General features: G+C 35.8%; 1 protein-coding gene across 1 annotated transcript in view; it reads left to right on the plus strand.

Annotated features, from left to right (window-relative positions):
- The window catches only part of gabbr1a (gamma-aminobutyric acid (GABA) B receptor, 1a), a 70,707-nt gene that overhangs the window by 512 nt on the left and 44,371 nt on the right, over nt 1–25,824 (plus strand). Inside the window, exon 2 of the mRNA XM_073817570.1 lies at nt 11,670–11,804. Coding sequence (XP_073673671.1) covers nt 11,670–11,804 — 135 coding nt within the window. The remainder of the gene's footprint in view (nt 1–11,669; nt 11,805–25,824) is intronic.

Genomic DNA, 25,824 nt, shown 5'->3' on the forward strand with positions numbered 1-25,824 from the left:
TATCACTTAATGATTTTTGTCATAAAAGAAAAATCTATAATTTTGTCCTATACAATGCATTTTTGGCTATTGCTTCAAATATACTTGTGCTACTTAAGACTTAAGGTTTTGTGGTTCAGGGTCACATGTATAAATATCTTCTCTCTCTATATATATTAAACTTTTAAGTACACGTGATTAGTTTTTCACAGTATTTAATCTAATTGTTTTCGAAATTGCAGTTTACATAACTAATAATAATTAATTTAACATAATTAATGTGCATCAGTGATTAAGTTTCTTATAGTGTGAAATGATCAGCACAGCTCCAACAAATGTGCAAAATTATTTCAAAAATAAACTGTCCCAGCACCAGTGTTATTTTAATATCATTGAGATACTGTTATAGTTTTTATTAGTATTTAATGTTTTCTATTTTCATTTTAATTCTAGTTTTTATTATCATGATTTTTTAAATATCTGTATAGTTTCTTTTTCAGTTTTAGTTGTTATTTTAATACTTCAAGTTAAAAATAAATTAAAATGAGAAATGTTGCCTTGGTAAGTATTTAAAAATTTTTTTTTTTTAATATTGTATTACAGCCTGTGTTGCCTCTTATTTGGCATGGGTTGAAGCAAAATAATGTGCGACTTTTACCATAGGAACCCCGCCAAAAAATGTGTATTTTACCCCCTGGAAATTTTTACCGGAGGACCCCTCTAAAACGTGATTGGGCTAGTTTTGAGTAGCAATAGGACAACCCTGATTTCAGTTCACATTTATTACAAGTAACAAAAAATGGTTTTATTTTCATTTTTAGTTTTATTAAACTATAATAACCCTGCTTAAACATGGATTTTACTTTAATTTACTACTGAATACGTTGTTCTGCTAATTTATGCTGTCTAAACCATAGAAAAAATCATGTGGGCGCTGCTAAATCATATAGAGAAGGACAATAATCAGCAATGCAATGCCGCCAATGTGGCCGATTGACAATTTTTCATGAAAACACTCTATATTCTAATATATTTCATGGCATAAATCCTGCAGAAAGTTTCTTATTCTATATCCGTTTAATATCCTTATCCTACTGTCCTCTTAACTACACTCTTAAAAATAAAGGTGCTTAAAAGGTTCTTCACAGCAATGCCATAGAAGAACCATTTTTGGTTCCACAAAGAACCAATCAGTCAAAGGTCAAAGAATCATCTTTTTCTTGCCTTTTTATAATCAGAAGAACCTTCTTTTTCCACAAAGAACCTTTTGTGAAACAGATGTTAAAGGTTCTTTATTGAACCATTTAGACAAAAAAAACTTCTTCTATGGCATCGTGAAGCACCTTTATTTTAGTGTAGTTCAGTTGCATTATGCCAGAAATAGTGATTTTCAACCATGTAGGAATTAATGTTATATATTTAAGCAGAGGCATTTTCTAAGAAAGAAGAAATCTCTGTGCCCTCTTTACCTTTGGTTAATTTATTCAAGCATTTCTCGTTCAAGGACTGAAACAAAGATAAGTACCAGATGTGAATTTAAGATGTCAGAAATTATCAGCGCTTTGCAGGTGCTTCATTATTGTTGTGGCAGCGATTGTATCTTGAGATTCAGGAGTTGGTGTCAAGTTGACATTGCAGTTGTTGGTACATTAATATTTCACAACTCACTGCACTTGGCTGTTATCAACAGCCTGTAAGGCTTCAGCTGCATAAAGTCATTTGGCTTCCTAAAAATACTCATGCACCATAAATGCTTATGTTTGCCTTTTTATGTTTTCCAAGATCACCTCCAAAGCATGTTCCACATTCTATTTTCAAATAGTCATTTATATCCTTAATTATGTCAGTGCTGGTTTGATATCTATATTGGCGCCATTGAATATGTAGCACTTTTTGAAGTTCAAAGCGGGGCGGTTTAGTTTCCCATAGTGGCGTGACTGAGCCCCTGAAGGTGAGGAAACGGTTAAAGAGTGCTCTAAGTGGACAGAGATGTGTTGTATCATGGTTGCGATTGGTGAACCGCACTCTGCATTGCAATCGCACTCAATATAGAGGAAGAATCAGGGAGAGGAGGGTTGGCATGGCAACAGCCACCAGTGAAACCACAGTTCAAACAAACTTGCATCCCTGTAGATCTTGTAAGGATAAGGAGGTCCTTCTGTAGACTCCTGTGTATCTGCCACACCTGTCTGACCACTCTCAAATGAGATGAGTGGTAATCTGTTATGTGCCAACATGATCTATGCAGACCCAGGTAGTTCATTAAGCCTCTATCCTGTTGGCTTGAGAAACTGTGATTTGTTGAGTTGAGTTAAGTTGAGTTTGACCCACATTGCAAATGTAAAAATCTTAGAGGAACACTCCACTTTTTTTGGAAATAGGCTCATTCTCCAACTCTCCCCGAGTTAATAAGTTGAGTTTTACCGTTTTGAAATCCATTCAGCCGTTCTCCTGTTCTGGCAATATCACTTTTAGCATAGCATAGCATAGATCATTGAATCCTATTAGACCAATAGCATCACGTTCAAAAATGACCAACGAGTTTTGATATTTGTCCTATTTAAAACTTGATTCTTCTGTAGTTATATCATGTACTAATACCGGCGGAAAATGTAAAGCTGTGATTTTCTAGGCCAATAAGCTTAGGAACTACACTCCCATTCTGGTGTAATAGTCAAGGAAGTTTGCTGCCGTAACATGGCCGAAGCAGGCGCAGTAATATCACGCAGCACATGTGCAAATGCAAACCTAGCTGGGAACTAATTTCAGGCGCTGTGTGATATTACTGCGCCTGCTTGGGCCATGTTACGGCAGCAAGAACAGAGAATGGCTGAATGGATTTCAAAATGGTAAAACTCAGCTTATTAATAAGGGGGAGTTGGAGAATGAGCCTGTTTCCAAAAAAAGTGGAGTGTTCCTTTAATATTTAGGATGCAGTGGGTGTATGAGGGATATTTCTTTCTAATTAAAGTCAAGTCAAGTCAAGTCACCTTTATTTGTATAGCGCTTTTAACAATACAGATTGTGTCAAAGCAATTGCACAGTATTTAAACAGCACAATAGTGTGTAAGTAACGCATTATTGTAAACAATCAATTTTCAGTTAAAGGCAGTTCATCAATGAATTCAGTGATATTATCGTCCAGTTCAGTTTAAATAGTATACGATATCGCTGGAACTAATTAAAATATGTGTTATGTTAAAAACAAAATATTGAGTTGAAAATTACGAGAAAATGTTATATAAACGACCTTTGTAAATATAAAATATTGTTGTGTCATATTGGACTGTCCAGAACTGTTTCGTTAAAAAGCGGTCCTATTATGCTTTTTCACTTTTTGAATTTTAGCCAGTGTGTGGTATGTATGTTTGGGCATAAAAAAGATCTAAAATATTACAAATCTCAAAGTCCACTCCAAAAGGAGATTTTTAGTTTTAAAAAAATCCCTTTTCAAGAACTACAACAAATGGCTTCTTTGGACTACAGCGTTTGTTTTCTAGATGTTATAATGTCACAAACAAATCGTTGGTGGGCGGGGAGGGACGAGGTGGGGGATTCACCTAACTTTAGCGATGTAGCATGGACAGCCGGTTTTGGGATACTTCAGCAAGCCACAGGGTGGCTCGTGTAAATGCAAGCATTGACTAAAGTGTCCGCAAACTGCTCTGGTAACCGTTCTGAAGCCGTTGAAGTGTTCGGTATAGAGTGTTGAAACACATCTGGAGCCGCAGCTGATGTAAACGCAAGCATTTACTAGAGTAACGATCATCGGTGGTCGCATCGAAGCTGCGCCGTAGATGTGCAGTGTGTGGTAAGAGATTTATTCATCAAACAGTGTAGATAGCTTCACTAGCCTTATGCTGGGGCTGGTTTTCGGGCATGTAAATAATTAAATAAATGAGCACAATAATGATATTATGTATCGGCGATCTCACAGGCTGACGATAGGACCAACAATACTGTAGCGTATTATTTACTCACCCTCCATGTATCCTAGATGTATATGACTTCTTTCTTTCAGACGAATGCAATCGGAGTTATATTAAAAATAATCCTGGCACTCCCAAGCTTTAGAAACGAGTCGAACCATAATAAAAAGTGCCTCACATGGCTCCGGAAGGGTCAGCAAAAGCCTCCTTTAGTGATCCGATGTGATTTTGTTAGAAAAATATCCATATTTAAAATGTAAGAATCACTTTAATCTAGTTTGCGCAGTTGTACACAGAACTTGCTGCTTTGGGAAGGGGCGTGGCAGGACTGAAGCGCCGTTTAAGCTGTTCGCCAATTGCAGTGCAGTGGGACTGCTAACCAATCACAACACATTTCGTTTTTCGGAAGGCGGACCTTCATCAAACCCGGAACTAATCAAGCCATTTGTGCCAGCCTGGGGAGAAAGCTATTGTAATAATGTAAATTATCTGAAAAATAATGCGTTTTTCAAACCACCAAACATGTTCTAATGCACCCCCAAAACAAAATAAAGAGCATAGTAGGACCCCTTTAAAAGACAGAACCTGTTTAAAAACTGCAATTATTTATTTCTATTTTTTATTTATTTAAATAATACTTAAATTACACATGATTAGAATCTTTTTAAAAATTACATTTATTTTTTTTATTTTATTTAAATAATATTTAAATTACACATGATTATTGTATTAAAAATGTGTTTTCTTCACACACAAAAAACTGCATTTGTGTTGTTTTTAGTCTTGCATGACAATTTGCCAATGTGGATTAGAGATCACATTAGCACATGCAAACTTAATTATGCAAAAGTGTACTTGATGGAATATTTTAGTGTATTTAGTGTTACAATTAGATTAATTCCTTATTCTGTGATCCCAAAATGTGTTATGTTTATACAATTTGTGTGGAAAGGAGAAAATTGCATGTAAATGTCTAATATGAGGTAAAAAAATTGACAGTGAGAACTTTCTTTTTTAAATACAATAAATAATGAAACTGAAAATGTGCCATATTCTGTAAAAAAAAAAGTATGTAAAAAATAAATAAATCTGCCACTTATTTATTTATTTTTAAATGACATGCAATGATTGCATTAAAACTGTATTCTGTGATAAAAAAAACAATCTTTGAGTTATACAATTTGTTTGGAAAAGAGAAAACTTTTTCTTTAAGTAAGGGTTCAAATTTGAATGACAGAATCTTTTTAAAAATTACTGTAATTTATTTTTATTTTTTATTTATTTAAATAATATTTAAATTACACATGATTATTGTATTAAACAATAATCAGTTTTCTTTACAAATATATGCATTTGTGTTTTAGTCTTTTGTCTTGATTGAGTCACACAAATTTGTATGGAGAAGAGAAAATTACATATCAAATTTTGTAAATATTAAATATTTTGGGGTCAAATATGAGGTAAAAATTGACTGTTGGAACTTTGTCAAATGCAAAAAATAAAGAATAAAAACTAATACTGACAATTTGCCACTTGTTTTTTATTTTAACATTTTTAAATGACAAATAATGATTGAATTCTGTAAAAAAAAAATATATATATATTTTATTGAGTTATACAATTTGTGAGGAAAAGAGAAAACTTTTTATGTATTTTTAAATTAATTTAAATAATATTTAAATTACACATGATATATTAATTTTTAAATAACAAAATGATTGTATTAAAACTGTACTCTGTAAAATAAATAAATACATTTGAAGTTTAATTGTGTTTTTCCTTTTCTCATGCTTCAAAATAACAGCGAAGTTTGCTTATCAGGGTGCATTTATTCATTTAGCAGATGCTTTTATCTAAAGTGACTTTCAAATGAGAAAAAGCACAAGCAATTTATCATATAAAACCCAGTAATATTAACAGTACTGCAATAATCTTGATTTAATGAAAATGCAAGGTACAATTCCAGTTATTAACTGCTTCTAGAAATGTCACCATTCCACCCGTGATTCAAGTCTCTTTTAATTTAGCATTAATCTTAATAAAAATCTTAAGGCATGCTGCAGGTGCGCAAGTAGAAGAATGCAATATCAGAAGGGCCGAGTGTGACATTGTATAAATGTCATGTGTTAGTATGCCGTGGAGACGGAAAAGCAGGTGTGAAGTGCTCAGACTCGTTGACATTTAAGCCGACAGATATTTTGAGCATTTCCTCTTGATTGGAGAGTACTTCATACCTGGATGAGATTCTAATCTAAATTGCTTTGGGGTGTCAGAAATGTAATTACAAAGGGAGAAAATCAAATTTGATGTGGGTTTTGCATTTAATTATTGTTCAAAGAATCTCAGGCATGTTTGGGGCATTCTTTTAATCTCTCGCAAATAGCCAATTATCACGCAGAGCGACGTTTGCATAGGAACATGAAAGTCACCTCGAAATTCCAATTTCATTTGACATTTGATAAATATTTATTTCATAAATGAGGGTTATTATAACCCCTCCATGCTCTGGCAGCAGAACACAGAACAATGCTTTTCTAATTCATTTGTTCTTCCTTTTTTAAAATAGCACATTTGTTTCATAGTAAACCAGGACTGTAAATATTTTTACTTTTAATGCTAAAATGTGAGGGCTGGGTTTTTGTATGGGATTCTTGTTCCACATTTTATCATCTGCCAAGTGGAAAATTGTAAGTTTAATTACTTTGTAATATTAAAGCTCTATTTAATAAGCCGTATGATTCGAGGCATCAGTTAGTGTAAGTGCAAACAGCCGTAATACAAACAGCATCGAATTACACAACAAATTTAATATTTAGTTTGTTTAAATGTTTGAGAACCACATTAGCATGCAACTGTAATAATTACTGTTGTCACTAATCAAAAGACTTGTAAGTTTTATTTTATTAAGACAGAAGGAGTGGGATCCGGCCACATTAAATGGGAACTGAGAAAAGAAGCAGGATAAAGAATTGAAATGTAATATTTGGATGTAAGGAAGTATTCAAATGAATGAGTTCAGAGAAATTCATATAACTGTAATTTGTAACTAGAATGCCAAAGTTTGTCAAAAGAAGGCTTGTTTAAAATTTGAGTAAAAATGAGATGAATAGATTAAATAGGCTTTAAACAATCTTCTTAATAAGAATATACTTTAATGTACTCTAAATGTAAATTTAAATTCATTTTTAAATAAAATGTATATTAAATTTATATTGTTTTAAAAAATATATAAAACGTTTAAAAGTAGTTAGCTGAACTATTTATATTTTTTAAAATAAAATTTATATAAAAATTATATTATATATAAAAATATTAAAAAAAGATAAAGTTTATATAAAAAGTAGTTTTTATAAAAAATAAAATGCATATTAAAATTATATTATGTTTAAAAATGTAAAAAAAATAAAGTTTATATTAAAAGTAGGTCTACTTAGGAGAACTATACATTTAAACACATTTTTTTTTTAAATGAAATTATATTATTTTTAAAAAATATATGAAAAATTTATAAAGTTTATATTAGGAGCTGAACTATTTACATTTAAATAGATTTTTTAAATAAATGTATATTAAAATTATGTTTTAAAAATAAAAATAATAGTTTATATTAAAAGTAGTTAACTGAACTATTTAACTTTAAATTAAGTTTTAAATTAAATGTATATTATATTATATTATGTTTTAAAAGTATGTTTGAAAAATGAATAAAGTTAGCTGAACTATTTACATTTTAATGATATTTAAAATAAAATGTATAAATGCACATAAATAAATATATTGCTTTAAAAATATTTAAAAAATTATAAAATTAAAGAAAGTTAGCTGAACTATTTAAATACATTTTTAAATTAGATATATATTAAAATTATAGTATGTTTTAAAGATATATAACAATAATAAAGTTTATATTAATTTAAATTATTTGTTTTTTAAATAAAATGCATATAAAAAATATGTCTAAAATTAATTTTTTTAAATCTAAATATTAAAATTGTTTTCAATAAAAAATATAAGTTTATATTAAAAGTAGGTAACTGAACTATTTAAATTAAAATGATTTTTTAATATTTATATTAAAATTACATAAAAAATTGTTTAATGTTTAAAAAATATATTTAAACAAAATAATATTATTATATATGAATATATATTATTTTATAATTTTGTTGTATTTGAAATATTGTATTTACTAAATAATACTAATTAATCTAAATAATATGTTAACAGCATTGGCATGTACATCTACGTTAGAATGATACAAAATTGCACATTCCATAATAAAAATAACTAAAAAACACATTTGACTTTTGATTTATGCTATGATACCAGCCACAAATGGAAATGTCAAAGACACGGTCATAGGCTCTAATGCCAGAAGTTGTGGTCTTGTGTGTGTGTGTATGTTTTAGAGCAGATATTTACAGGAACCCCCCTTGCACAGATACACTCTCCCTCTCCATACGGTTGCCATGGTTATATCAAAGCTCAGCCTGCAAACTTTGATCAATTATTAACCGTGATAGAGCGAGACCGAGGTAGAGAGAGAGAGAGAGACCGATGCCCTGATGAGACACTTGTGCTTTCCCCATTTTAATTGGCATCTGTTGTATCCAGATTGTAACGAGAAGGATTTCCATATCCAAATGCATGCTTTATTCATTCTCATCTGGGTTCAGGGATGTAGAATCACAGCTTAGAAATAACAAACCAACACTTGCAAGTTAATGTGAGGCAGAACAGCAGATAAAGACTCATTCATGGTCTGAGTCACAGGAAGACGTGTCTTGCTTCGTCGGGATGAGACATTTAGCATTTGAATCTCTATAGTAAACAAAGTCAAAGCTACGGATCTGGCTAGCAGCTTGCATTGTATACGACAATGCAATATACACACTGTGCTCGCATTCGCCAAATTCCTTCTGTGACTCAGTCGATCAATGTTCTATTTATTAAAGCCAAGTATGAATCTTATCAGGTTGGTGTTTTAAAGCATTTTACATTTATTCTAAAATAATAACTAAAGGCAGTAACAATTTAAACAATATGTGACCCTGGACCACAAAACCAGTCATAAGGTAAAATTTTACAAAACTGAGATATATACATCATATGAAAGCTCAATACATCTATTGGAAAATCTGGAATCTAAGGGTGCAAAAAAATCAAAATGCTGAGAAAATCACCTTTAAAGTTGTCCAAATTAAGTTCTTAACAATGCATATTACTAATCAAAAGTTACATTTTGATAGGTTTACAGTAGGAATTTTACAAAAAATCTTCATGGAACATGATCTTTACTTAATATCCTAATGATTTTTGGCATAAAAGAAAAATCAATAATTTTGACCCATACAATGTATTTTTGGCTATTGCTACAAACATACCCCAGCGACTTAAGACTGGTTTTGTGGTCCAGGGTCACATATACTTAATTTGTGAACTTATGTTCAGCAGTTGTTTTTAATAGTTAACTTTTAGCTATTTTTTAATTTGTCGGATTATCAGTCATAAAGCTCAATAAAGCTTTACCTCAAATTTCACCAAGGTGGTTACTCACTGAAAAACCCCACAGATCATGTTTTTATGCCATTTTAAGTCTTATTTTGACATAACAAAGTGGTTATATCTACGTTTGTGAGTTTTTTACTTTTTAAAATTATTCTTTCCATTAACGACATTATATTGTCCATTCAGTGCGTGAGACGCACACAAACACAGGAGGTGGGATTTATCGCATGAACCATTCACAGCCGAACATAACCAGTCATATTCATAACCAGTCAAGTTTACATATACTTGATACTTAATACTGTGTTGTTGTTGTTTTTTGTCTAGTGATAGTTGTTCATGAGTCCCTTGTTAGTCCTGAACAGCTAAACTGCCTGCTGTTCTTCAGAAAAATCCTTCAGGTCCCACAAATTCTTTGGTTTTCCAGCATTTTTGTGTATTTGAACCCTTTCCAACAATGACTGTATGATTTGGAGATCCATCTTTTCATACTGAGGACAACTCATATGCAACTATTACAAAAGATTTAAACGCTTACTAGTGCGTCAGAAGGAAACATGATGCATTTAGAGCCTGGGGGTGAAAACTTTTGGAATTTGACGATCTGTAGCTTCTGAAGCACAGTACTCATTGAAATAAATATTACATTTAGGCAAAATAAGAAAAATGTACACATCTTCATTCTGTTCAGAAGTTTTCACCCCTGGCTCGTTTTTCCTTCTGTAAGATCAGTGAGCGTTTATACCTTCTGTAATAGTTGCATATGAGTCCCTCAGTTGTCCTCAGAGTGAAAAGATGGATCTCAAAATCATACAGTCATTGCTGGAAAGGGTTCAAATGTGCAAAAATGCTGAAAAACCAAAGAATTTGTGAGACCTAAAGGATTTTTTGAAGAACAGCAGGCAGTTTAACTGTTCAGGACAAACAACAGCTGTGGATCATTCAGATAACAACGCAGTATTATGAATTTAGAGTATGTAAACTTTTGAACAGGGTCATTTTTATAAATTCAGCTATTATTTTCTCTTGTGGACTATATGTAAAAGTCTTTTATGTGAAAATTATTATTCAGGTCAGTACTAAATAAAAAACAACATGCATTTTGTATAATTCCTCTTATTTTTGCTAAAATAATTAACATTTTGCAGCTTCTGTCAGGTGTATGTAAACTTTCGACTTCAAATGCAGTTTGGAAGAAAATACTATGGAAGTTAACAGCTACCGGTGTTAAGAAACATCTCTTTTAAGTACATATAAGTGCCCTTTTATGTATTTAATTTTATATTAGCTGCAAGTACAGTTGTTAAATATACTTTTAAGAGTTGAAGTTCACTACAAGTGCACATTCAATACAGTTAAGTGCACTTTATTTTCACAGGAGCAGAGTATAGATACAGTAGTTTAACTTCCTGTGAGGCTTAGCCAAATCTATTTAAATTCATGTTCAAAAACTTATGAAACCGAAAGGGACATAATTCAATTCTGGATTTTTTTGCTGACCTAACAAAAACAAAATTGTCCTTGTGTCCAAAAGCAGTGAGAGAAGGAGCATTTCTTGTGCTCTTTTTTTTTTTTTTTTAGTCAGCGTTCAGTATTCTGGTCCAGAGACCTGCATAACCTTCAGCCCCTGGGACTTTAACAACACAGATGCCTCCGTCACGTCAAGCGTCTTCAGTTCCTCTCGATGGCTCCTTCTCCGAGGCCGTGCGCTGAATGAAAACGCCACAGCTCCCTGGAGATGCCAAGAGAGACTGGAGCAAGGAAACCACATGGCTCTTTGAGAAATTTACTAGAGTGATGTTTGACACAAATATTATTATTAGCTATTGTTAGTAACTACTAGAACTAAGAGTGGTTGCTTTCAGACTGCCATTTTTGAGACCGACACTGTCATTGAGTTCTAAGTTTAACAAAAATAAAAGCTTGCGTGTCTTTCCTAATTAAGTGTTTCTGCTGATTGTTACCAAGGGCACCATTTGAGTGTGACTGCATCTGCGGCGTGCGAGCAGTCACCCCCTCATTTGTGAATCACTTCCTGTTGTATTTGTCACAGTGAACTGCAGCACGAGAGGTCTTTGGTTACAGCATCAATATAGTTTGTTTTTCTGGGCTGTGAGATACTGTGCTGATTCCATTGATCCCTTATTGATTATGACATGCTCAAGTGAAGCTTTCACATCCTGTGAGCTACAGTTAGCTTTTTCAGAGGTAGTAATTATGACTGTCTTGATGTTCTTTTTCTCTTTCCTTTAGTGTGATCCAGGAGAGGCCACTAAGCTGCTGTATGACTTGCTGTACACAGAGCCTATAAAGATCGTCTTGATGCCTGGTTGCAGCTCTGTGTCTACGCTGGTGGCCGAGGCGGCACGCATGTGGAACCTTATAGTGGTGCGTTTTATTATGTGTACATCTCTGTCTTAACTCTCTATATCTGTATTGGTGATCCCTGGTTTCTCCATTTACCTGGATTTGACTGCAGAACATCAGAGAGTTTCGTATTGGGAAGTTGGTTTATTGTGATTCTTATGGAAGCTTGTTTTTGTCATAGAATTAAAACATGAAGGGTAATTGTGACTTTTTATCTCATAATTCTGACTTTTTTTTTCAGAACTGAGAAATATAAATCTGCAATTCTAAGAAAGAAATCACAATTTTGAGATAGATAATGTCTTGTGATTTGCAATTTTGAGAAGGAAAGTCTGAACTGTGTGAATGTAAACTCGTAATTGCGAAAAAAGTCAGAATTGTGAAAGTTGCAATTACTTTTTACATTTTTTTATAAATTTACAGAAAACACAACAACTGTGAGATGTGAAATCTGAATTGTGAGACAACAGAATTCAGAGGAAAAAAGTCTGAATTGCGAGACGTAAACAGAATTCAGAGGAAAAACAAATTTAAGATTAAATTTAAGATAAAAAAATGTCAGAATTGCGAGATACAAACTCATAATTCAGAGAGAAAAAGTCTGAACTGAGAGATATAAACTCTGGATTTAGGAAAAAAGTCAGAATTGCAAGATATAAACTCGGAATTCTGAGAAAAGAGTCTGAATTGCGAGACGTAAGAGGAAAAACACATTTAAGATTAAATTTAATATTTACAAAAAAATGTCAGAATTATGAGATACAAACTCATAATTCAGGGAAAAAAGTCTGAATTGCTAGACGTAAGAGGAAAAACATAAATTTAAGATTAAATTTAAGATTTTGAAAAAAAATTCCAGAATTGCAAGATATAAACTCAATATTTGGAAAAAAATTCAGTATCACAAGATATAAACTCAGAGTTCTGAGAAAAAAAGTCTGAATTGAGAGATATAAACTCAGTATTTGGAAAAAAAAAAAAGTCTGAATTTAGAAATGTAAACTCAGTATTTGGAAAAGAAAAAGTCTGAATTGCGAGATATAATTTCAGAATTTGTGAAAAAAAGTCTGTATTGCGAGATATAAACTCATATCAGGATTTGGGGAAAAAAAAGTCAGAATCATGAGATATAAACTTAGAATTCAGAGAAAAAATCTAAATTGAGAGATAAATTCTGGATTTGGAAAAAAAAATCAGAATCACAAAATATAAACTCAAAATTCAGAGAAAAAAGTCTGAATTGAGAGATATAAACTCAGTATTTGGAAAAAAAAATCTGAATTGCGAGATATAAACTCAGTATTTGGGGAAAAAAATCTGAATTGCGAGATATAAACTCAGTATTTGGAAAAAAAATCTGAATTGCGAGATATAAACTCAGTATTTGGGGAAAAAAAATCTGAATTGCGAGATATAAACTCAGTATTTGGAAAAAAAAAGTCTGAATTGAGAGATATAAACTCAGTATTTGGGGAAAAAAAATCTGAATTGCGAGATATAAACTCAGTATTTGGAAAAAAAAAGTCTGAATTGAGAGATATAAACTTAGTATTTGGGAAAAAATCTGAATTGCGAGATATAAACTCAGTATTTGGAAAAAAAATCTGAATTGCGAGATATAAACTCAGTATTTGGAAAAAAAAAGTCTGAATTGAGAGATATAAACTCAGTATTTGGAAAAAAAAAGTCTGAATTGAGAGATATAAACTCAGTATTTGGAAAAAAAAAGTCTGAATTGCGAGATATAAACTCAGTATTTGGAAAAAAAAAGTCTGAATTGCGAGATATAAACTCAGTATTTGGAAAAAAAAGTCTGAATTGCGAGATATAAACTCAGTATTTGGAAAAAAAAAGTCTGAATTGAGAGATATAAACTCAGTATTTGGAAAAAAAAATCTGAATTGCGAGATATAAACTCAGTATTTGGGGAAAAAAATCTGAATTGCGAGATATAAACTCAGTATTTGGAAAAAAAATCTGAATTGCGAGATATAAACTCAGTATTTGGGGAAAAAAAATCTGAATTGCGAGATATAAACTCAGTATTTGGGGAAAAAAAATCTGAATTGCGAGATATAAACTCAGTATTTGGAAAAAAAAGTCTGAATTGCGAGATATAAACTCAGTATTTGGAAAAAAAAAGTCTGAATTGAGAGATATAAACTCAGTATTTGGGGAAAAAAAGTCTGAATTGAGAGATATAAACTCAGTATTTGGAAAAAAAAATCTGAATTGCGAGATATAAACTCAGTATTTGGGGAAAAAAATCTGAATTGCGAGATATAAACTCAGTATTTGGAAAAAAAATCTGAATTGCGAGATATAAACTCAGTATTTGGGGAAAAAAAATCTGAATTGCGAGATATAAACTCAGTATTTGGAAAAAAAAGTCTGAATTGAGAGATATAAACTTAGTATTTGGGAAAAAATCTGAATTGCGAGATATAAACTCAGTATTTGGAAAAAAAAAGTCTGAATTGAGAGATATAAACTCAGTATTTGGAAAAAAAAAGTCTGAATTGCGAGATATAAACTCAGTATTTGGAAAAAAAAAGTCTGAATTGCGAGATATAAACTCAGTATTTGGAAAAAAAAAGTCTGAATTGAGAGATATAAACTCAGTATTTGGAAAAAAAAAGTCTGAATTGCGAGATATAAACTCAGTATTTGGGGAAAAAAAGTCTGAATTGAGAGATATAAACTCAGTATTTGGAAAAAAAAAGTCTGAATTGCGAGATATAAACTCAGTATTTGGAAAAAAAAGTCTGAATTGAGAGATATTGTCACGCCAGGCCAGCAGAGGGAGCCCTTACCCCCACTGACTGTTGCTGCTCCCTCTGCTGCCTCTATGGTTACTTCCTGTTTATCAGACATAAAAGCCAGCTCATCACACACACACATCGCGAAGTATTGTTTTGCTCCAGCGGACTCTACCAAGCGTTTTCCTTTGCTCTCAGGTTTCCTAGTCTCCTTGTTGTTCCCTAGCCATAGTTCTGTTTTTGTTTTCCCAGTCTTAGTCTTAGTTTTCTAGTTTCTTGTTTTCATTTCATTGTTTCATTTGGACTGCCCACTTGGATTTTGACCCACGCTTGTTTATTGGATTACGCTATTGGATTATCTTCGCTGTTCATGTTTGCTGGTGTTTTCGACCCTGTCTGCCTGTCTACGATCATCAAAATAAAGCCTTGCATTTGGATCCTCACTCTTGGTCGTCCCGTTTGTGACAGAATACTTCGCCACACCCGGATCCAGCGGCTTTATCCACCAGCAGTTCACCATGAACCCAGCCACCCAGATTATCCGTCTCCGTCAAGGTGAGCGTCCCATTGAGGAGTACATTTTGGATTTTATTACACTGGCAAAGGCTACTTCAATGGATGAGGCCTGTTTAATGATATTTTTTCGTGGTGGACTTTCCGAGCCATTTGGTTCCCTGATGCCACTACACCAGCCTGGCTGGACCCTCCAGCAATACATTTATTTAGCACTGCAGTTGTTTGGCTCTCCGTTCACTATGGGTGTTTTAGAGGAGCTACAGCACAAGATGTCTGCCAGCTTAAAGCCTCAGCACAAGATGTCTGCTAACTCTGAGCCACAGCACAAGATGTCTGCTAGCCCCGAGCCTCAGCACAAGATGTTTGCTAGTCCTGAGCCACAGCACAAGATGTCTGCTAGCCCCGAGCCTCAGCACAAGATGTCTGCCAGCCCAGAGCCCCTTCAAAAGATGGCTGCCATCCCAAGACCCGTTCACAAAATGGCCGCCCATCCAGATCCTGTTCACAAGATGGCTGCTCTTCCAGACCCCGCTCACAAGATGGCTGCCTTTCCTGAGCCTGCTCACAAGATGGCCGCCCTTCCTGATCCTGTTCACAAGATGGCCGCCCTTCCTGATCCTGTTCACAAGATGGCCGCCCTTCCTGATCTTGTTCACAAGATGGCCGCTCTTCCAGACCCTGCTCACAAGATGGCCGCCTTTCCTGAGCCTGTTCACAAGATGGCTGCCACCCCCAAGCCTGTTCACAAGATGGCCGCCATCCCCGAACCTGATCACATGATGGCTGCTGTTCCTGAGCCAATTCCCAAGATGGCCGCCCTTCCCGAGTCTGTTCACAAGAAGGCCACCGTCCCAAAGCCCGTTCACAAGATGGCTCCCGTTCCTGAGTTCCTGGTCAAGATGGCCGCCACGCCAGAGCCTGCTGCAAAGATGGCCGCCACGCCAGAGCCTGCTGCAAAGATGGCCGCCACGCCAGAGCCCGCTGCAAAGATGGCCGCCACACCAGAGCTACCACACAAGATGGCCGCCTCGCCAGAGCCTGCACCCAAGATGGCCGCCATGCCAGAGCCTGCACCCAAGATGGCCGCCACGCCAGAGCCTGCACGTCAAGCCATAATCCTGATGCCAACGCCTGCTAATGCTACGTCAGCCAAGCCAGCGCCTGCTCACGCCACATCAGCCAAGCCAGCGCCTGCTAACACCACATCAGCCGAGCCAGCATCTGCTAACGCCACGTCAACCAAACCATCGCCTGTTAACGCCATGTCTGCTGCTCCGGTACAGTCAAGTCACGACACAGCTCCTGTTCTTGTCAAGTCAAGTCACATCATGGCTGCTGTCTCTGCAAGGTCAAGTCAAGTTACAGCTAATGCTCCTGTCAAGTCAAGTCAAGTTACAGCAGTTGTTCCTCCTGAGCCAAGTCAAGCAGCACTTCCTGAGCCAAGTCAAGCAGCACATCCTGAGTCAAGGCAAAACACCCCAACACTTCCAGAAGATAAGCAAGTTACCACAGCGCTTACAGCGTCACATCAAGACACAGCAGTACCACCTGAATCATGTCCAGCCGCCGCTGCCCCAGCAGAGCCAACTCAAGTCACAACCACTCCCTCAAAGCCATGTCAAGTCACAGCTGCTCCTGTCACGCCAAGTCAAGTCACAGCTGCTCCTGTCACGCCAAGCCAAGCCACAGCTGTCCCTCTCACGCCAAATCAAGTCACTGCTGCTCTTGTCATGACGAGTCAGGTCATAGCTACTTCTTCACTGCCAAGTCACATCTCCCCTGAGCATCCAGAGCCTTCACTCCCAAGCCATGCAGAGCCAACGCTCCCAAGCCATGCAGAGCCAACGCTCCCAAGCCATGCAGAGCCAACGCTCCCAAGCCATGCAGAGCCAACGCTCCCAAGCCATGCAGAGCCAACGCTCCCAAGCCATGCAGAGCCAACGCTCCCAAGCCATGCAGAGCCAACGCTGCCAAGCCATGCAGAACCAACGCTCCCAAGTCACACAGAGCCAACGCTCCCAAGCCCCACGCCCAATGACCCGGAGGGCATTCCTCTGCCAACTGTGTTACCTGTTATGGCTATCGCCATTTTGAGTGTGTGGGCTGCACACTGCGCCCCAGTTGCCTCTTCGGCCCATGAGTCTGCCCACAAGTTTGTTCTGGAGACCTCATCTACAGGCATGTCCGCTGCGCCTATACCTCTTTCGGAGGTGGCGTACATAGCGGAACTTCACGCTCTGCCCGCTCCGCCAAGGCTTCACGCTCTGCCCGCTCCGCCAAGGCTTCACGCTCTGCCCGCTCCGCCAAGGCTTCACGCTCTGCCCGCTCCGCCAAGGCTTCACGCTCTGCCCGCTCCGCCAAGGCTTCACGCTCTGCCCGCTCCGCCAAGGCTTCACGCTCTGCCCGCTCCGCCAAGGCTTCACGCTCTGCCCGCTCCGCCAAGGCTTCACGCTCTGCCCGCTCCGCCAAGGCTTCACGCTCTGCCCGCTCAGCCAAGGCTTCACGCTCTGCCCGCATCGCCTGTGCTCCCTGCTCTGCCAGCACCGCCAGTGCTCCCTGCTCTGCCAGCACCGCCAGGGTTCCCTGCTATATCTGCTCCGCCAGGACTCCTTGCTCTACCTGCTCCGCCAAGGTTCCTTGCTCTGCCTGTTCCGCCAAGGTCCCTTGCTCTGTCTGCTCCGCCAAGGTCCCTTGCTCTGTCTGCCCCGCCAAGACTCCCTGCTCTGCCTGCACCGCCTAGGTTCCCTGTCATCTCTGTCTTGGCGTCTGGGGCCGTTCCAGAAGTCTCTGTCTGCCCAGGAACTGCCACGAAAGTCGTTCCTGAAGTTCTCGTCTGCCTGGTCACGGCTATGGAGGCCACGTTCTCCCATGAACTCTCTACTTCTCTCCTTGCTCTGTCTGCCTCCTCTATCTCTGTTCTCCCCAGGTCCCAGTCCATAATGCGGCCTCCTGTTCCGCCCTGGAGGGCTTCTACGCCTCCTGTTCCGCCCTGGAGGGCTCCTGCGCCTCCTGATTCGCCCTGGAGGGCTCCTGTGCCTCCTGCTCCGCCCTGGAGGGCTCCTGCGCCTTCTGCTCCGCCCTGGAGGGTTCCTGCGCCTCCTGCTCCGCCCTGGAGGGCTCCTGCGCCTCCTGCTCTGCCCTGGAGGGCCGCTCCGCCTCCTGCTCCGCCCTGGAGGGTTCCTAAACCCCTTGCTCCGCCTTCGGCTCCGCCCTGGAGGGCTTCTACGCTTCCTGCTCTGCCCCGGAGGGTCGCTAAGCCTCCTGCTCCGCCCTGGAGGGCTCCTAAGACTCTTGCTCCACCTCAAAGGACTGCTCTGCCTCCAGCCCTGCCCTGGAGGGCTCCTGAATCTCCTGCCCTGCTCTGGAGGGCCTTTGCCCAACCTGTTCTGCCTCAGTCTCCTGGCCCCCCCACCGCTCCCCTGGACTGTTTCCTCCTGTTGTTTTTTGGAGCGTCTGGAAGCCGCTCCTTGGGGGGGGGCTATGTCACGCCAGGCCAGCAGAGGGAGCCCTTACCCCCACTGACTGTTGCTGCTCCCTCTGCTGCCTCTATGGTTACTTCCTGTTTATCAGACATAAAAGCCAGCTCATCACACACACACATCGCGAAGTATTGTTTTGCTCCAGCGGACTCTACCAAGCGTTTTCCTTTGCTCTCAGGTTTCCTAGTCTCCTTGTTGTTCCCTAGCCATAGTTCTGTTTTTGTTTTCCCAGTCTTAGTCTTAGTTTTCTAGTTTCTTGTTTTCATTTCATTGTTTCATTTGGACTGCCCACTTGGATTTTGACCCACGCTTGTTTATTGGATTACGCTATTGGATTATCTTCGCTGTTCATGTTTGCTGGTGTTTTCGACCCTGTCTGCCTGTCTACGATCATCAAAATAAAGCCTTGCATTTGGATCCTCACTCTTGGTCGTCCCGTTTGTGACAGATATAAACTCAGTATTTGGGGAAAAAAAGTCTGAGTTGAGCGATATAAACTTAGTATTTGGAAAAAAAGTCAGAATTGCGAGATATAAACTCAGGATTTGGGGAAAAAAGTCTATATTGCGAGATATAAGCTCATATCAGGATTTTGGGAAAAAAAGTCAGAATCATGAGATATAAATTCAGAATTCAAGGAAAAAAGTCAGAATTAAAAGATATAAACAGTATTTAGAGTAAAAAAGTCTTAAATGAGAGATCTAAACTTGAAAAAAAAGTTTTTAAAGATTTTAAATCTGAATTGCGAGATATAAACTCACAATTTTGAGATAAATGTCTTGTGATTTATATACTTGAAATTGTGAGAAAAAAGTCTGAATTGCAAAATGTAAACTCACATATAAACTAAAGATGTCAACTCAAAATTGTGAAGAAAAAAGTCAGGATTGTGGAAGTGATGGAAACAAAAAACCTTGCGAGATGTAAAATAATACAGAATTGAGAGATGTAAACTCAGAATTGTGTGAAACAAAGTCTAAATTGTTACATATAAACTAGGGGTGGGCGATTTGGTAAAAATATCATATCACGATTTTTTCAAGAAATATCACGATTCACGATTTTTATCACGATTCTTTGTCATGTTGGTTTTACTTTTTTACAAGTTGTCTGAGTAGTACAGCCAAATAAATTTTTCTATTTTAAAACCAAAACCTTACAAGGTAACAAAATATAAAATAAAAAGAATGGCAGATATTTAAGCCAAAGTGGGCGAAGACAAAAAAATCTTTGTCATTATTTTCTTTGTTTTTAAAAAATAAGAACAAAGATAAGCTACATGTTACAAATACACATACTATACAAATAAAACAAACAGTGCTTTAATTTTCAAGTACAGTCCATGTATTTATCAGTAGCATTCAAGAAATGTAATTAACAAATATAAAAATAAAACACTATATACATTATATACATAAATTATACATAGAAGCAACATTTAAAGCAACTGTATTGAAGTTCTTCAGTCAAGAGCAGTGAGTGATTTTCCTTTGTGTTTTGTTTTATTAGTGTATCATCACCCAAAAATGACAATTCTGTCATCATTTACTCACTCTTGCATTTTTTTAAGCATAAAACATGCTGAACATAAAACTTATTTTGAATAATGTGGGTAACCAAACAGTTGCTGGGTCCCCAGTTACTTCCATATATTTTATTTATTTATTTTAAGTCAGTGGGGACCAGCTACTGTTACCCACATTCTTCAAAATATCTTCTTTTGTGTTAAGCACAAGAAAAAAATTAATAGAGATTTAGGACATGTGAGTGACAACATTTTTGGGTGTACTGTCCCTTTAATGACAATCGACAGCATGTTTAGCTCTGTCGCAGAGCTGCACGCATCTATACAGACGCGCATCCGTTTTTCTCTTAACTGTTTACTTTCACTTTAGACAACCGACTGTGTTTATATGTAATCCTTGCGTGTTTTTGACAGTATAAGCAAATTAAACGCCAAAGATAGCTCAGTTTAGTAATCAGGTGCTGTCTGACAGGCTTTTAGCGCACGTGCTTCAGGTTTACGCGCTCATGAAACGCATGCCAGAACAGCGCGCGGACCAAATGGCGTTATTTTACCGGCAAGACTTTGAAGCACATTCAAATAATGTACTTTTGTGATCGCGAATATGAATAAGTGCAGTGCCCCGTGAGTGAATGTACAGTATATTAAGACGGAGACACACTGTAGCACGATACTACGATATTTATTCAAAAGCAGATCGTGGAGACATTTTAATCGTCCACGATCAAAAATCGTCATATCGCACACCCCTAATATAAACTTGTGAAACTTGCAAAATGTAAACTAAGAATTCAGAGAAATAATTCAGAATTTAGACGTAAACAGAATTGTGTGAAACAAAGTCAGAATTGTGAGATAAAAAAGTGTCAAATTACATTTACAATTACAAACAGGTTTCCATAGATTTCTGATTAAACAAAATGGTAAAATGATAAAACAGTTGCTTTACAACTTTAACTCCTAATAAATTAGAGTTTTCAATGCTTAAATGTTACACAAAACAAGCAGCTCTGTGTAGTTTTTTGGGTCAAAGAACAAAAAGAATTTGGACTTGTAATCTTACTGACTTTGTGTGGTTTGTTGACACTTTTGAAGAAGCTGACAAATTAAAACTGTCAAAAGAGTCTCTCAAGGAAGTCGGAGAACTGAATAAGAACGTGTGAAAGTGAAAAAAAAAGATTAAAATACACAAGATACCCTTAGCAAATGTGACGAAATAATTAATTTTTCCAATTATTCTCTTTCAATCCTCTAGCATCCGCAGAGGTTTGCAGGAATTTGGAAAGTAATGTTCTCAACCCCGATTTTGTTCTCATTAGATGAGTTTACTAATATGGAAAAAGTAGAGCTTGCTCCATGTAATTTAGAAAAAAGTTGGAAAAAGTGAGTTGTGAGTTTACTTTTAACAAAACCTATAAGACTTCAGTAACTTTTCTTTTGACAGATGGGTTTGTACTCTAGTAGATTAGGTGCTCGTGAAAAATAAAGAACTGTTTATATGTGACAGCATAGGCAAAGCAATTCTTAGCATAGTTTTAAAAAGAGTTATTTTTACAAAAATAATATACTTTAAAAGAATATACTTAAATGCAAACTAAAAATAGTGTTTTCTGTCACTTTAATGCTTTAATTTAATTGCAATTAATTAAAAATATATAATAGTTAAAATTTTATTAAATTGAATTATCTGAAGTTTAGAGTGTGTTTTTGCTCTTTATATGTAATGCAGTGTTGATGTCATTTCTATTGAAAGTTAATAGCATGTAGCCGATTTATTTACTCTCCATTTGGCCTTTTTATTAGTATTACATTAAGTCCAGTTCTTTAATACTTTAAAATTTTAAATACACATTTAATACAATATAAAGGGATAGTTCACCCAAAAATCAAAATTACCCCAAGACTTACTCACCCTCAAGCCATCTTAGGTGTATATGACTTTCTTCTTTCAGATGAATACAATCTGAGTTACATTTCAAAATGTCCGTCATTAAAGGTTCGGTAAGTTTTAAGAATGAACATTTTTCTTTTATACAAATGCATCGCTGTGGAGCACTTTTTGTGATGGATGGATGCACTTTTTCTGGGCTTCAAAATCTCAACAGCCATTCACTGCCATTATAAAGCTTGGAGAATTGCAGAGATATAGACTCAGAATTCAGAGAAAAAAGTCTCAATTGCAAGATATAAACTCAGGAAAGTGAAAAAAAGTGTAAATTGTGAGATACAAACTCAGAATTTAGAGAAAAATGTCTGAATTGCAGGATGTAAACAGAATTCAGAGAAAAAAGTCTGACTTGAGAGATATAAACTCAAGATTTGAATCAACTCAAGAAATGTCAGAATCATGAGATATAAACTCTGAATTTTGTCAAAAAAGTCAGAACTGTGATTTAAAAACTCAGAATTCAGAGAAAAAAGTCTGAATTGCGAGACGAAAAACAGAATTTAGAGAAAAAAGATATAAACTCACAATTCTGAAAAGTCAGATTTGCTAAATGTAAACTCAGAGAAACTAAGCCTGAATTGTCATATATAAGCTAAAGATGCCAACTCACAACTGGGAAGAAAAAAGTCAGAATTGTGAGAAAAAGTCACCATTTTTTTATCAAGTGACAAAAACACCTTGCAAGATGTAAACTCAGAATTCAGAGAATGTAAACTTGTGAAACAGTCTAAATTGCCACATAAAAATACAAAATTGCAAGAAAAAAGTCAGAATTGTGAGAATTGGGCTTCAAAATCTCTGCCATTATAAAGCTTGGATAATTACAGAGATATAAACTCAGAATTCAGAGAAAGAAGTCTGAAAAGTCTAAAAGAACTGAATTTAGAGGATAAAAGAGATATGAACTCACAATTCTGAAAAGTCAGAATAGCAAAATGTAAACTCATAGAAAGTCTGAATTGTCACATATAAGCTAAAGAAGTCAACTCACATCAGTCAGAATTGTGAGAAAAAGTCACCATTTTTTTAAGTGACTAAAACAAAAAACCTTGCGAAATGTAAATGAATTTAGAGAAATAACTGCAAATTAAGTGATGTAAACTCACAGTTGTGTGAAACAGTCTAAATTGCCACATAAAAACTCAAAATTGCAAGAGAAAAGTTAGAAATGTGAGAAATGGGCTTCAAAATCTCAACAGCCATTCACTGCCATTATAAAGCTCGGAGAATTGAGAGAAAAAAGCCTGAATTGCAAGATATAAAATAAGGATTAGAAAAAAAAGGGTAAATTGTGAGATATAAACTAAGGATTTGGGGGAAAAAGTCTGAATTGTGAGATATAAACTCAGAATTTAGAGAAAAAAGTCTAAATTGAGCGATATAAACTCAGAATTCAGAGAAAAAGTCTGACTTGAGACATAAACTCAAGATTTGGGAAAAAAAAGTCAGAATCATGAGATACAAACAAAAAAAAAATTAAGGAAAAAAGTCTTAATTGAGAGATACGTAAACTCAGGATTTGAAAAAAAAAAGTCAGAATCGTGAGATAAAAAATCAGAATTCAGAGAAAGAAGTCTGAAAGAACTGAATTTAGGGGATGAAAGAGATATGAGCTCACAACTCTGAAAAGTCTTGAATTGCAAAATGTAAACTCATAGAAAGTCTGAATTGTCACATATAAGCTAAAGAAGTCAACTCACATCAGTCAGAATTGTGAGAAAAAGTCACCATTTTTTTAAGTGACTAAAACAAAAAACCTTGCGAAATGTAAATGAATTCAGAGAAATAACTGCAAATTAAGTGATGTAAACTCACAGTTGTGTGAAACAGTCTAAATTGCCACATAAAAACTCAAAATTGCAAGAGAAAAGTCAAAATTGTGAGAAATGGGCTTCAAAATCTCAACAGCCATTCACTGCCATTATAAAGCTCGGAGAATTGAGAGAAAAAAGCCTGAATTGCAAGATATAAAATAAGGATTCGAAAAAAAAGGGTAAATTGTGAGATATAAACTAAGGATTTGGGGGAAAAAGTCTGAATTGTGAGATATAAACTCAGAATTTAGAGAAAAAAGTCTAAATTGAGCGATATAAACTCAGAATTCAGAGAAAAAGTCTGACTTGAGACATAAACTCAAGATTTGGGAAAAAAAAGTCAGAATCATGAGATACAAACAAAAAAAAAATTAAGGAAAAAAGTCTTAATTGAGAGATACGTAAACTCAGGATTTGAAAAAAAAAGTCAGAATCGTGAGATAAAAAATCAGAATTCAGAGAAAGAAGTCTGAAAGAACTGAATTTAGGGGATGAAAGAGATATGAGCTCACAACTCTGAAAAGTCTTGAATTGCAAAATGTAAACTCATAGAAAGTCTGAATTGTCACATATAAGCTAAAGAAGTCAACTCACATCAGTCAGAATTGTGAGAAAAAGTCACCATTTTTTTAAGTGACTAAAACAAAAAACCTTGCAAAATGTAAATGAATTCAGAGAAATAACTGCAAATTAAGTGATGTAAACTCACAGTTGTGTGAAACAGTCTAAATTGCCACATAAAAACTCAAAATTGCAAGAGAAAAGTCAAAATTGTGAGAAATGGGCTTCAAAATCTCAACAGCCATTCACTGCCATTATAAAGCTCGGAGAATTGAGAGAAAAAAGCCTGAATTGCAAGATATAAAATAAGGATTCGAAAAAAAAGGGTAAATTGTGAGATATAAACTAAGGATTTGGGGGAAAAAGTCTGAATTGTGAGATATAAACTCAGAATTTAGAGAAAAAAGTCTAAATTGAGCGATATAAACTCAGAATTCAGAGAAAAAGTCTGACTTGAGACATAAACTCAAGATTTGGAAAAAAAAAGTCAGAATCATGAGATACAAACAAAAAAAAATTGAGGAAAAAAGTCTTAATTGAGAGATACGTAAACTCAGGATTTGAAAAAAAAAAAAGTCAGAATCGTGAGATAAAAAATCAGAATTCAGAGAAAGAAGTCTGAAAGAACTGAATTTAGGGGATAAAAGAGATATGAACTCACAACTCTGAAAAGTCTTGAATTGCAAAATGTAAACTCATAGAAAGTCTGAATTGTCACATATAAGCTAAAGAAGTCAACTCACATCAGTCAGAATTGTGAGAAAAAGTCACCATTTTTTTAAGCGACTAAAACAAAAAACCTTGCGAAATGTAAATGAATTCAGAGAAATAACTGCAAATTAAGAGATGTAAACTCATAGTTGTGTGAAACAGTCTAAATTGCCGCATAAAAACTCAAAATTGCAAGAGAAAAGTTAGAAATGTGAGAAATGGGCTTCAAAATCTCAACAGCCATTCACTGCCATTATAAAGCTCGGAGAATTGAGAGAAAAAAGCCTGAATTGCAAGATATAAAATAAGGATTAGAAAAAAAAGGGTAAATTGTGAGATATAAACTAAGGATTTGGGGGAAAAAGTCTGAATTGTGAGATATAAACTCAGAATTTAGAGAAAAAAGTCTAAATTGAGCGATATAAACTCAGAATTCAGAGAAAAAGTCTGACTTGAGACATAAACTCAAGATTTGGAAAAAAAAAAAAGTCAGAATCATGAGATACAAACAAAAAAAAAATTTGAGGAAAAAAGTCTTAATTGAGAGATACGTAAACTCAGGATTTGAAAAAAAAAGTCAGAATCGTGAGATAAAAAATCAGAATTCAGAGAAAGAAGTCTGAAAGAACTGAATTTAGGGGATAAAAGAGATATGAACTCACAACTCTGAAAAGTCTTGAATTGCAAAATGTAAACTCATAGAAACTAAGTCTGAATTGTCACATACA

Source organism: Garra rufa, chromosome 14 (assembly GCF_049309525.1).
Source record: "Garra rufa chromosome 14, GarRuf1.0, whole genome shotgun sequence".
In the NCBI taxonomy this organism is placed as follows: Eukaryota; Metazoa; Chordata; class Actinopteri; order Cypriniformes; family Cyprinidae; genus Garra; species Garra rufa.